Source organism: Ascaphus truei, chromosome 3, assembly GCF_040206685.1.
Source record: "Ascaphus truei isolate aAscTru1 chromosome 3, aAscTru1.hap1, whole genome shotgun sequence".
NCBI classification, from domain to species: Eukaryota; Metazoa; Chordata; class Amphibia; order Anura; family Ascaphidae; genus Ascaphus; species Ascaphus truei.
The window spans coordinates 193957217-193972121 of record NC_134485.1 but is presented as its reverse complement, the minus strand read 5'-3'; the positions used below and the strand labels follow the sequence as shown (position 1 = coordinate 193972121).

Sequence of the window (14905 nt, the reverse complement as noted above, 5' to 3'; positions counted from 1 at the left end):
ATATATATATATATATATATATATATATATACACTGTCATGCATGAAAACATGCCTTGTTAAAAAATTTTTTATAAAATGTGATGCATTGAACACTACTATATATATATATATATATATATATATATATATATATATATATATATATATATATATATATATATATATATATATATATATTAACAATTATATACAAGTAATGGACAATACATCAGAGATTTCTCTCCATAAATTATCATTGTTATTTCTGTCATGGTATGAATTAAGGTTCACGTTTGCAAACCTCAGAAATAACATTTTCAACAGTTTAGTTGTCCATAATCTCACAGCAAGCAGCACGACTCAACTGACAAAGTAATTTGAACAGTATCCAGGCAGAATAGTTTACTAAATTTTCATTGGCTGTTAGCCGCTCACATGACCAGGCTGTCTCGCTGCAATAGCAAACACGTTTGTCTCCTCTGCTTTTGGTATCCTCGTATCTCATGTGCACGTGCAAGCTCGTGCTCACTATGGCCATGCGCTTTGGAATACACGCGTTCGTTTGTAGCGCAAGCTGTGTAGCTCGTTCCGTATCTTGCACTATGGACGAGGCCTAAGAGCTAGATATCTTCAGTTGCCGCACTATTTTAATAGTCTCGTCACAAGACATTGTAGTATAATATACGGTTTATTTTCAGATTATAAACGTGTTTATAATCTGCAAATAACCCGTATATTATACTGCAATGTCTCGTGAAGAGATATTATTAGAATAATGCAGCAACCGAAGATATCTAGCTCTCCTATGTAATACAAATAATATACTTTTGATATCTGCAGAAAGCTATTTCTAGCAATCGCCGGACAATCCTATTTAAAGGTTATAGGATGTGTGAATTAATGTCTATTTTAAAGTGAAGGGGTAAGTGTATAAAGCAGATTTGTGACTGGGTTACGGTATTAGTATGTGTAAAGCTGAAGTTATTCCGCTACATCAAGAGAGGACCAAAGGTCCGTGCTAGCTAATTAATGTGCCATCTCTATGACCTCCTTCCAGGTAATATATCTTGAAACTATAATGAAATTTAAATGAAATGTTCACCTTGCAATCAGAAAGACTTATTACAGAAACGTGGCTTCAGGTCATATCAGTCATACCAATCCCAATTACCAGGGTAATACATCTCTTGTGCTACAGCATTGAAAGCATTGCAGGCTACTGTCGTGAACAGAGCGCAAGCAGCAGCCGCTCCTCCAAATTTCATACCTAGTTAGTAGGAGGCACGTTAAATTTAGACACCATTTGTCCTAAAGACTGCCAGGTACCCATGCAGAAGCATAGAACCAGCACTCCAGTATCGTGGAATAACCAGTTTAAAGAGCATAAAGCTTTAGAGATCTATACGCACATAACAATACTTAACATCAATGCGCCATGGGGGGGGGATCACACAGTTATGCTTGCATGATCGATAAAGCAAGCAACTAATTGCCATCTTCTCTCTCCTGCATCAGCTCTCCTTGAAGTGCCGTGCCCCGGAGGTGTGTAACTATGTCTACCAGGTGTACGACTCCTTACTAAAGAACTGAATGTGAAGACCCTGTGACCGACCTCTTACTGGGTGTATATGTACTCTGTCTGTTTCTCATGTAACATCTCGCCCATATCCTTATCTCCACTTACTTCCTACTGGATAGTACATTTCATGAAATGGAGGCTCTAATGCTAGAGCGTCAACCATAGAAGGAGCTGATCTGCGAGACATTGGCCTTTCCAGCAGATGGGGGGGGGGGGGTGCAAGGGGCTTGCCATTTAGGAATAGGTGTCTCTGATGCGACATGGAGCCAGTCATCTTTTGAGTATAGGCTGGCTGGATGCATGCAGGGACTAGAATAGGTGTCTTGAGTTGGTATATCAGTACACAGAGACCACTCACCTATAGCTGTCTTTCATTGAGATTTGGGACAACAACCCATTTTTTTTTAATTGGCTTGCGCCCCATTACATGTGCTAGTCTGCACCAAAATGCTCCAACAATACATGTATATCACTGCAATATGTAGATGTTCCTGCGAAAGGGGATTGCTATCCTTTCTCCGGTGAAAGCCCAATTAGAAAACACTGAGTGGTTTATAGTGTTTGTGCTGAGTCCCTGTGTGTACTGGACCTATTTAGAAGCTTAATGTTCTTCTCACCCGATGTGTTTGATGGGCAGCACGAAATTCCAAATAGAAGATCTAAGCTGCTTACATTAACCTAACCTCCTTTTCTGCAAGTGCTTCAGATCAATGTATGCCAACCATGCCCACTGTAGGTAGTTTAGTCACATTTTTTTTGTGCTTGATAAAATGTGCTCCTCCTTTACTTTCTCTTTCTGTGTTTGTGCCACTTTCATCACGATCGTTCATGCGATATACTGTACCAGTGCTCCTCCCCTGCTCTCTGCTCACATTCCGTGCCAATGCTCTGTGCGTTTCAAACTGGATTAAGATGTTGCTTGTTTATTGTAAACCCCATCCCCTAGATTGAAAAAAAAAAAACCTAGAAAGTTCATTAAACAAGTAAAATGTGTTTCAGAACAATCTTCTGTGGGACTGCTTCTGTACCTGTTTTGTATGCACATGGGTAGTAAATGTGCCGTTATTGCTAACAATCTTAATTAGTAGCCATGCTGGATTCCTTTTGAAGTCTTTCACCTTTGACCGCTAGCATGGTATCGTGTTGAATAGGGGTTGGCAAGCTTGGACTTTTGTTTAGATATGCCCTGCAGCTGTAATAAGAAAGTTGCATTTCTGTTGAACTATTCCTCCTGAACAGGCCCTGGTATTTTCTAACTAGTTCCAAGGGCATATAGCTATAGTTCAGACCTTTAGAACACACACACACGTACGAATGTTTTTTGGGAGAGGGAGGTGCACATGTTCACCCAAAGCCGTATTCATTTAGAAAAGCACTTGGAGTACTACAGAAGAACTTTAAATGGTCATCACATTTTCAGTTGGAGTATTTATGCAGAGAACCAGTCACATTAACTGCACCACACCCAAATTTCCTTGTAGTAATACGATCTACAATTGCTTCGAAAACTTTTTATGAAGGTGGTTTTTAGATGTACAGTTGTGTGAAAAAGAAAATACACCCTCTTTGAATTCTATGCTTTTACATATCAGGACATAATAACAATCATCTGTTCCTTAGCAGGTCTTAAAATTAGGCAAATACAACCTCAGATTACATATTATTATTATATATTACACCGTGTCATGATTTATTTAATAGAAATAGAAGTATAGGCAATGATTTTTTTTTTGTAACTTAAAAAAACTAAAATATGTGCAAATATGATCAGCTATGGAAGTAGCTGCATATATATGCTTTATATGTACATATATGTACATGTAATATTTTCCGTTTTCTACTTGGGAATCCCTCATCCTACTCAGCATTGCATATTATATATTACATTTGCAAATGGAGCATAGTTCATGCTCACCCTAAAATACAAACGGAAACAGAAGCCAGGACAAAAGCTAGCCGATTGCAAATGTACTTTCTTTCCTTCTTGAACTGCACTGTGTTTATTTAAGGCTGAAATTGTTGGCAGTCCTTCAATCAGGACGACTGTGCCTATCCATGCTGTGTAATGAAGCACAGGCCTTTTGTTCCCAGTGTATAATAATGTTGTTTATGCCCACTGGAATGGAGAGGCGGTCTTGTCATACTCGGTTGGGTATGCGCAGGTACTTCTATGAAGCCGTTTTGTGCCCTTATTCTCGGAAAGACCAGACCAAATCTCCCTCCCCCTGTTGCAGCTTAGCAAATGAAGCCTGAGACGCTTGACCCCTGCAACGGCCTTTGTGGCAAAATGTATTCTTGATGATGGGAGATTATAAACCTGGACCTCTTCAAGATTTTTCAAAATGTCATGTGAGCTGTTCAAGCTGCAATTTGTGCTCAAGTCGCTGTATGAATTCTGGAAATTAACATGCTGCATTATTAAACAATACAGAGAGTGTCTACGCACTTATAGCTGCCTGAGGAGCTGCCTACATTTGGAAAATTGAAGCTTGCGCAACAATAAAATACGTACCTTCAGAACCTCACTGCCTCCTACCATGCGCCCTATAACAGATCACTGTTGTCAGTACCGTTTCTGCTACAGGCTATTCCTGTATATTAGAGAGAGCAGAGGGGGGGGGGGGGGGCTAAAATATTATAGTATAGTACTGCAACACAGTATTTGGGAGGTTGACATAGAGAGATAAATGTTTCCTTTACAACAATAAGTTCAGCTTTAATGTCAATAATGCTCACATACCCCCTATTTAATGTGCTGTGAAGCTGCTTCCCAGTGCCAAAGAGTTCAGCTCAATTCACACACATGAATGTGTCTAAAATCTTCTCTAGCATGGGGAAGCAGCTTCACAGCATATGGATTAAGGGCCGTAGTGTCAGGGCCTTGTCCATAGGTATTACTTTTCTCACTGAATAGAAGAGAGCATCTGCCCTAAGTCTGGCATTTTAAAACCAGGGCACACGGCAGGAGTTGGGTAACCTTATGAAAATCAAAAAAAAAATGATTGATACCAACATAGTGACATTAATATTAACTTGGGGGGAAAAAAGACATATCTCCTTCTTCTTTTGAGTTCAACCTTTGTTAAATTATAATTGGGCAAGATACTCATCCTATTTAAAACAAAAAAACAAACATATCAATGCTGTTGCTTTATTTTGAGAGGGAAAACCTATACTTTGCCAAGATCAACGCCGCTATCAGAATTCTGCTGTGCAGTCAATGTGTAAGAGTGAAATTGCAATAACCAGGGTGGATTGAGGTGTGACGCTGGGCACTTTCCCCTCAAACTGCTTATCTTTCACATAAATATAGCCAGAGTCGTTTTATCCCCTGTCTTTACAGGTTTCCCTCTCAAGCTGCTGTATGTCTCTCGCAGTCATTGATTAGAGAAGATGTAGGTCGCAACCTCTCCGCCCGGCTCATGGGATGAGCAGCGGGCATGCTCACCACATTTTATAAACGCCTTCTATTTTTAGCCATGCTGTGAACGGCTACATCCTAACAAGCTGTCTTTGCCATGTGCCTCATCCTAAGGCTTCCCGTGGGCACGTCTGCCTGGATGGAGCTGTAGCTCTTAGCTGATCGCAGCACAATGTCTATTAATGAAAGCCACACCTTCACTTGACAATGTTTATTGGCGTCTGAGTGAAGCAGAAGTACTTGCCCATGAACCACTCTCAACAGTAATTGTAATGTGTGTATTATAATCGGTATGAAATGTCGGGGTTGCTGGCTGGCTGCCTGTTCAGGGCAGGCTAGATATTGATGGGCCACTTGACCAGTTGCAGAGGAAAGAACATCAAAGTGGCCTGAAGAGGCCTGGAACGCGGACAAGAAAAATGGTAACCCAAGATCGTAACTTAAAAGTGGATTGGAAACATTTTAAATGAAGGCAGGAAGTGGTGAGTGCCAGGGGATTTACAAACTTGCACATATAATGCACAACTACTTGATGTATGCTCAGTATATATTTATATAGCGTCATCCATGTACATCATGCTTTTGAGCAGTAATACACGACATGATTGCAATAAGCGCTTCATATATAAAAGTAGACATTAAGAACAGGAGTCTCTCACAAAAAGCTTACATTATAATTGGTATTAGAATGCCATAAAAATCTGAGGCAGCGATGACTGGCATAGTAAAGCAGATCTTAATAAATACAATGGCAGGTCTTTAACAAACAATATAACTATTTGGAAACTAAAACAAGATGACTAATAACCCTTTTGCTACCAGAGGGTCCAGCAATGCACTGCTTTGTTGTTGGTCAAGTCTGCAATCGATTGGGAATGTGCCAAAAATAAAAACTGCTTGATATATTTAGGTTATGGGAATTGTGATACAGACAGAGGCAACCAACAGATAGCAAATTACTATCTTAATTCTGTATGGTGGTGACAGTGTAATCAGCGCAGGGTATTACAAGAATGAGCCTGGTTCAGTAAAATGTCTGTTATTTTTCACCCTTTACCTGAGGCCTAGGAAGATAAAGTGTAGTGGTCAAGATCGCACAGAGCTAGCACTCGTTTCAAATTATTCTTCCTACATTTATTATTTGTGTTTTTCACGAGGCTCAGTAGAATCATCAGCGAGGCTCCACAGTTTATAAATGATGTTTATAAGCGCAAAGAAAACAAAGAGAGATAATTTTAGTTGAATAATTCTGGTAGTCTTGACTAAATTCCTAGAGTAAATTCAAAACGAGAAACTCGAGGGTTAGAGCACTGATTGCTTCCTTTGTACGGAGCTGAAGAATAAACCTTTTACATTTACAACAACTTACAAACATCTGTTAAAGAGGCGCTGATAGTAGCATTGCAGGACTGAGAGGCAATTTTATATGCTGTCTACTCCACAGCTCTAGGTTATAGTGGATACCTAAGTGAGGGGCTTTCCTTATAATAACAGAGGTTTCTCTGTAGTCTAAACCTTAATGTGAGTGCCCCATAATGGTTTTCTGGGTGTCCGTGAAAAATATGCCTCACATTGTTAAATGTGTGTAGGCATGATACAAGTTGCTTCATACTTAAGGTTGCAGAACCTTCCATCACTGAAGTGGTTAAACAGCAGATATCCAAATTGCAAAGCTTGAAAACCAAGACCATTATCCCATGTATATTGTGCATAGGAAAAACTACCATACTTCACAGTTTCTGATCATCTCTATGATGATAACAAAACATGTCATGTTTTTGTTATCATCACAGTGATGATCAACTCAGTGACACAGACTCTCACACAGTGATAATATATATAGACCGTTTCACCTACAGACAATCCCAATGTAATTCTATGGAGGGCCTGAAGCTACTAGTGCAATCTCAGCACAAATACATTTATTCGATCAAGGTGGTATTTGTTAATGCAACTGTGTTGCCTGGTCCCACTTATCACTGCAAGGAATTTTAGTTATTTGCTGGGTCATTGACAGTAATATCTTGCTATGGTACTAGAGATGTGCAATATTTTGCATATGTTTGAGAAGCTGATTAATTTTGGACATTCGTCACTGGTGCAAAATGTGCTAATTCTTCAATATTCACAGAGTAAATGAGTGCTTCAGTATCAGGCGATACCTTTTTTTATTTGTCCTAACAATTGATATTATATTCTAGTTAATTTAATATTTGCAGAAATTCACCAAGCTTTATCAACTTATTATACACTGTAAATTCTGGTGAGAAAAGTACCCCTTCAGCAAATGTTCTTAAAATTATTTACTGTAAATAACATAAATAGACAAATAGAATGACGCCATGACCATATTGGATCTCAAGCAGGTACTGAGTGATACTGTGGTGTCTACTGAGATTGGAACACAGAAAAGAAAGGGGAGCACAGGTTAAGGGATAGTGGGGGATATTGATATTCTCAGACAGGTATTGAGTTTGGGTGTATTAATACCCAAACTGATAATCTGGCTATGATATAAGGGGGGATGATGTGTCAAATGATGTATTAATGTCACTTACACAGCCCTGTGCAAGTGCTATTGCATCAAGTTGTCTTTTGTTCTGCTGGTTGGGTAGGTCAAGGGTCGTCACATTAATGCCCAAGGTAAGTATCCAAGGATATATCCATGGAATGGCTGTTTTTCTGAATGTCCAAAGAAGTGCAGACGTGCTGCTGGTGAATCGCAAGAGTGCTCTTTCGTGAGATGGTACAAAGAATCAGGTGCTCTGCGGATAAGAAAAAGGCGAGGGGTACAATTGACTGTACTCCAAAGAAAATTCACTTAAATGCACACTACCTATACTTAAAATGTAACCTTTAATGTTATATACTTAAAACATATATTACTAGCTAGCCCGATGAGCTAGTAAATATAGTAGCAGCAGGGATGGTATGAAGAAAAGAAAAAGAGAGGTGATGTAGAATAGCGCTAATAGAAATTACACAATATATCCTATATAGGGGTAAACACTAGTGGTATGCTAGGCAGCCTGGAAAAAATCTGACAGTACAATCAGAAAAATAGCATAAAACAAAAAAGAGATACCGGCGCCTAATGAGTCCAATTAGGAGTGTTCAGTGAGAATAATGCCAGTCCCAAATCGATCCACTGTCTTTTAGTCTCGGAATAACTTGATGTGGCTCCGTTCACAGGATTGAGACATGGAATAAAAAGAGAGATGATTAGTGCAACACTGTTATGTACATATAGCTTATAGCTTAGCCCTATATATAAAAATTAGTGTAGCAGCTCGGTAATGGTTTCTGGGGCATATTGGCACTGAACACTTGGATGTACCATCTATTCTAAGCTATATGGTATACCATCCCTGCTGCTACTATATTTACTAGCTCATTGGGCTAGCTAGTGAAGTGGTGGGCTTACTGCACCGACACACTTTATTCGAGCAAATACCCAGTATGTACCTGGCAGATACCTGGAATGCGCCGCTCCTCACCTCTGACAAGCCCCGTTGTGTTTGCCTTCCCAGCCTGGGTTCATACCTGGCTGACGGGCGGCTGATCTGTTAAATGATAATGATTAGGATTTAATAGGCTGCAATGCTTCGCGTGTCTACCAGATGGCATAAATTCATGAATTGTTATGCAGTATATATATATATACTGTGCAGTATTGCAGCCAGCGGGAATAAAATGCTTCAATCCCTGCCTGGAAAATACCTCAATGCACTCGGGCAGAAAACAGTCACAAACCTCAATACACCCGGGTATACCCGAATTCGTGGGACTAGCCGAGCTCGAATAAAGTGTGTCGCCAGTGTATTTGCTCACCCTGGCTGTGTGCACCTTTTGTAGCCTCTAACACTCCAGTCTCAATGGTACATTGGAATATCTACACACGAGAGGCTTTCTTGGAGCATGAGTGACTTTATTTAATTTATTTTTAATAGTTATCACACATTTTCTTTGGTAATATATGTTTTAAGTATATAACATTAAAGGTTACATTTTAAGTATAGGTAGTGTGCATTTAAGTGAATTTTCTTTGGAGTACAGTCAATTGTACCCCTCACCTTTTTCTGATTCACTTTAGTTCACAGTTGCACCTACTTTCATTTATTATTATCAATTAAAATTTATTTGTTTCATTACACAATTAGTATGGTTTAGTCGATCACTCCCCAATCCCTTTCCTTTTGCTCTGCGGATAAGCCTCCCGTCGTTACACAATCCGGCCGTCAGTGACGTCAACACGCTGCGACTCAGTATGCCGTGGGCCGCGCGTCCCAGTTCTTCCCGGTCTCGGGTCCCGGCAGTAACAGAGAGGAGCGGGATGTCCTTAGATCACAAAGATCTGAAGAGTGGTTTCTTCATCAGGGAATCTGCCAACAGCCATTCCACGGATATATCCTTGGACACTTACCTTGGGCATTAATGTGACGACCCTTGACCTACACCAACCTGTGGGTTTACCAGATGACATCTTGCTGGAGAGACCTGGTCCTGCTGGTTGGATCTTGGTCTAGGGGGTGTTTGAGACACCCCTGCTTCTACAGCTGCAGACGCTCTCTACGATTAGGATCACGGGAACACTGCGACTCAGAGCGGGAGCAGACTGAGGCAGGAGCAGGGAGGACACCGTGCTGACCAGGGAAGGAAGATCGCCATACCAGCAGAACAAAGGAAGAACAGAAGACACCTTGACGCAATAGCACTTGCACAGGGCCGTGTAAGTGACATTTATACATCATTTGACACCCAAACTCAATACCTGTCTGAGAATATCAATATCCTCCACTATCCCTTAACCTGTGCTCCCCTTTCTTTTCTGTGTTCCAATTATCACCAAGGATCCTGGATGGATCCTGTTGGGGTCTGAGTCATAGAAGGGCACCACGAAGCTAAGGGGAAACCAAAACCCCAATAAAGTCAAAAAAATCTATATACATTTGTTTTCCCCAACACTCTGTATTGAGGTAGCGCCCGGGCACTTTTATAATAATAATAATAATAATAATAATAATAACTTTTCCATTGTAGTGTCTACTGAGATGCCTATGGCAAATTGTTTGCAGGCAGTTAGTGCTTGTTTTAATCGCCATGCTGTGCAAAGCATTCATTATCCCCAGTGTGACTGACTGTAATCATATTAATAAGTTAATAAATTTAAGATAGAGGTCGAGGAGGTGCACTGTATGGGAGTAGGACAGAAGGATACATATTGTTTCTTTGCCAACATCCCTATGCTGTAGAAGAAAAGGATGCTGATCCACAGGCCCTCGACCTGTGTATACTAGGGCAGGTGTGCGCAAACTTGACAGTCTGCGCCTGCCTGCTTTCCCCCCTCACCCCCCGCTCGCTCGCTACGTCCTTACCTTGCCTTCTGCGTCAAATGGCGCTGCGGGGTCATGTGATGTCACAGTGCCATGGCACCGTGATGTCACGTGATCCCACAGCGTTATTTGACGCGCGTTGCCATGACGACGTGTTGCTGAAGACAAAGTAAGGGAAGTTGCAGAGGCCTCACGTGATCCGGCATTTAATTTAAATGCCTTGGGGAAGAGCACGGGGCCTCTGCAACCGCTGCGCCTCCCCCTGCCCCCTCCCCTGGAAAATCTTGCACAGCCCCCAGTTTGCGCACCCCTGTGCTAGGATTATATGGCAGGAAAGCAGGAAACACCTGTTACAGTGATTATATGAGAACCATCTGAGCCATTAGCTCAATAATTTATATATGCTCATACTTGCATGCATGGTGAAAATGTGTGCTAACACCTGTGCAACTATGCAAATTTATTGAGAAGAAAAAACAGAATACTATTATCACTGATAAAAAAAGATGTGTGAAACTTGCACATTTGTGCGGATTTGGGATCAGTATTTGTAAAAGACAGAAGCATTACTGACTTGCAAATCAATAAATATCCTTTGTTTAAATATTTTGCCAATTTGTAAAAAAAATATATATATATATCTATGGGACCCTTTTCAACGTGAACCTAGACAAATCACACATCTCTCTACTCATAAAGTTCCACATTGTACATTAATACACTTCTTCACATGAATATTTCAAGGAGACCTTTCTTTGCAGGCCACAGATGTAAAATCACTTCCATATGTTAAATAATGAAGGCCCACTTAAAGAACCCCGTTAATGTCAGCCCTATGTATACGAATGGACCAAACGAAGGATTGAGAGACAGAGACGCCAACAAGGTACGCAATCATTCCTTACACGTCCTGCAGGCATTGTGAACCCTTCGCCTCCGGTCATAGAGGAACCTATGCAGTTGGGATGTACCCACTTATCTGCTGGCGAAAACCTGTGCAGACGTTGCGCGGGCCTATGTCTGTATTGTGGTGATACTGGACATTTAGTAGTCGCCTGTCCACTAAAGTCGGGAAATGCCAAAGCCCAGTGAGAGCCGGGAGGATCACGCTGGGAACCTTATCTTCATATCCTCCCAAACTCTCTTCCAGGATTTTCGCGCCAATTGTCCTATTCTGAGACACCTTCAGAACCACTACACGGGCCTTTCTGAATCCGGGTCAGGGGTGAACTTCATTGACCAGGGGTTCGCCGAGAGGAACAAGATACCCCTAATATACAAGGGTCGCCCTGTAGAGCTCGAAGCTATAGACGGTCGCCCACTGCAACCCGCGTTCATATCCTTCCAAACCGTTCCAATCTCCTTACATGCCGGCGAGGATCATTCAGAGCGGATACAACTGGACGCCATCCATACCCCATCAGTAGACGTCATTCTGGGTCTACCTTGGCTCCAGTTACACAATCCCCATATTGATTGGACGGAGTCCCTACCTATCTACTGGAGTCCTCGATGTCAAGAACAGGGCTCGAGCAACCATGGGGCTTCGCGACGCTGTGTGACTGCATGTGCGCGTCCACGCCTCCGTCTGCTGGGCGATGTGTGATCATCCCCAGCAGACGGAATGATCCGCGGGCGGGGGAGCAAGCGGGAGTGGGGCGGGCGGCGGATAAATAAATAATGTAATAATATAATAATAAATGTGAGAATAAATAATAAATAAAATAATAAACCCCGTCCCCCGCCCCCCGTCCCCACTGTCACCCGTCCCCCAGCAATTTCAGCAGCCAATCAATGAAAACGTCTGGACATTGATTGGCTGCTGAAACTCACGTCATGCTGCTGCAGCCTGGAATCACAGTTTGGAAAGACTCCAGCAGCGGCGACGCCGTGCTTTGCAGCCAATGGTAGTTTCAACAATGAACACTACCATTGGCCGCCAGGGGTCGGTGACGAACGCGCGCACGCACGTCGTGTAGCGTGGTGTGTACTCCAGCCCTAAGTGTCTGATTCCTTTCAAAGGCCTTGCGGGGGTATCGCTACCAGAGCAGGTTAAAGAGCAACTACCAGAGATTTACAAGGAAATTCGGGACATCTTCGACAAGGCCCAAGCCAAGGAACTCCCACTTCATTGATCCTACAATTGTCCCATCGATCTCTTGCCTGGCGACATTCCTCCTAGAGGTGGCTGTTATCCGCTGTCTCCCCCCGAAACCAAGACCATGTAGGACTATATTCAAGAAAACCTTCTGAGGGGCTTCATCCGTAAATCCTCGTCACCCGCAGGTGCAGGGTTCTTCTTCGTTAAGAAAAAGGATGGTTCACTCAGGCCCTGCATCGACTACCGCGGACTCAACAAGATAACAATTAAGAATCGCTACCCACTGCCGCTAATTTCAGAGTTATTTGACAGACTACAGGGTGCCACCATCTTTACCAAGTTGGATTTGAGAGGAGCGTACAACTTGGTAAGAATTTGTCAAGAAGACGAGTGGAAGACGGCCTTTAACACTCGAGATGGCCACTATGAGTACCTAGTAATGCCCTTCAGCCTATGCAATGCACCCGCAGTGTTTCAGGACTTCGTAAATGAGATCTTCTGGGATCTTCTCGATCAACACGTAATTGTCTACTTGGATGACATCTCGATCTTTTCTAAAACTGTACATGAGCATCCAGGACACGTGAAGCAGGTCCTACAAAGATTGCAAGAAAATCACCTTTTTGCCAAGATGGAAAAATGTAAATTCCACCAGACCACGACTTCCTTCTTGGGATACATCATTTCCGATACAGGACTCATTATGTATCCTGCTAAGGTCAAAGCGGTGGTAGACTGGCCTTGCCCCCTGTCTCTCAAAGCTGTACAAAGGTTTCTGGGGTTCGCAAACTATTATCGGAGATTTATCCAGAACTTCTCCTCGGTGGTCGCGCCGATCACGGCCTTTACCCAAAAAGGAGCTGATCCAGCACTCTGGCCTTCTGAAGCTATTAAGGCATTTGAAAAGTTGAAATGCAAGGGGGGAAACTACAGCGCTCCCCTATAAAGCTGATAAACACAAGCAAGCAATAAAAGGGACTCAAAATGGTCAGATACGAGCCCTTATATGTATCCTCCGGATTTGCAGCTCAACCTTGAAAGAAGGATCCTTCCTTGATCCTCAGTGGTTAGTGATCAGAGACGAGTGGTGGGCGCATAAAAAACCCACAAATACGATAAGCAGAAATAATGTGTGACCACAGGTATTGACACACACACACACACACACAAAGGGATGGTAGAGTATAATAAAAATGCTAATAGTAGCTCAACTCACACGGGCATGTGTGAGCCCCTCCTCTCAAAGTTTCTTTCAGCTCTTGCCTCAGAAAACGATTCCTGTCACATCGGGGATGAACAGCTTATTCTCACGGGGTAATCCCTCTTGAGAAGTACCAAACATGGGGCGACAGCCACAAGATGTATGAAGAAATAGGTAGTTTATTCAAACATAAAACTAAGCATAAAGAACTTACATAAAAGTACAACACTGTCAGCCTCCGTGTCCACTTGGTAGTCACTGCCAGGAAACCCCCTGTTCGCGCGTCCGGTTGCAGGGCCTATGACACGGGCCTGCCTCAGGGACTACGGTGGCATTGGGTGTCCAAACAGAATGATGCAGCTCCACCAACACAGGATTACGCGTTTCGGGAATGTATCGCTTCGTCAGATCCTGTTGGTGGTGTGGTCAGAGGCTCTCTTTATACCTGACATGCTAATCAGGTGTATCACATATTCGTTGATTACAGACTCTTACAAAAAGCCATGGCGTTCACTTAATGTACAAAGCTTTGTGCCTTATAATACAAAGGCGCATGTATTAAATACATTAGAAGCATATATTAGATGAGAGGCTAATCCTAAAAGTATTAGAATAAAAACTCCTTTTGCTCATATCTTTATACTATATTAGTGAAAGCACTGTATGCCTGCCTGCCTGCCTGCCTGCCAGCCTGCCTGCCTGCCTGGATGTCCGGTGTCCCTAGGGGAAATCTCATTGGTCCCTTGGGCCGCCCCCGCACACCTCTCATTGGCCTGAGGCGGAGTGACGGGCGGGCCAAACACACACACACACCCACACTCACACACACTCTCTCTACCCTCCTTAACGGCTGACACATACACACACACACACACACACTCTCTCTCGCTCTCGCTCTCGCTCTCTCTCTCTCTCCACCCTCCACCCTCCTTAACGGCTGCCCGGCCTTGACCCCCCCCGCCCTTCCCGGCCGCTGGCCCGCAACAACAGAACCCCCCCTATCACCACTCCGCAGGACCTCAACATCACCCTCTCTCCCGGTGCTCACCCGCTCTCCCGGTGCTCACCCGGTCTCCCGGTGCTCCATCTCCCCCGGTGCTCCCTATCCCCCCCCCCAGAGCACGCTGTCGCCGCTCTCACCTTCAGGCCTAGAGGCCGCGCCCCCAGCTCACCATCCCCACGCGCGCTGCTCCCGCTCTCTCAGTCGGGAGCTGTACGGCCCACACCACCTCCTGACCTGAGCGTCTCAGCTCCGCATCGCCGGGGGAAATGGAGACCGCCGAGGAACC

At 43.2% G+C, this 14905-nt stretch overlaps 1 protein-coding gene across 3 annotated transcripts in view; it reads left to right on the top strand.

Moving 5' to 3' along the window:
• Nucleotides 1-2564, top strand: part of AP2B1 (adaptor related protein complex 2 subunit beta 1) — a 125247-nt gene extending 122683 nt beyond the window's left edge. For all 3 annotated transcript variants that reach the window (XM_075589875.1, XM_075589874.1, XM_075589873.1), the window contains one exon: nucleotides 1497-2564. In XM_075589875.1, coding sequence (XP_075445990.1) covers nucleotides 1497-1571 — 75 coding nt within the window. In that variant the 3' untranslated portion in view covers nucleotides 1572-2564. The remainder of the gene's footprint in view (nucleotides 1-1496) is intronic.
• The last annotated feature ends 12341 nt before the right edge of the window (nucleotides 2565-14905 follow it).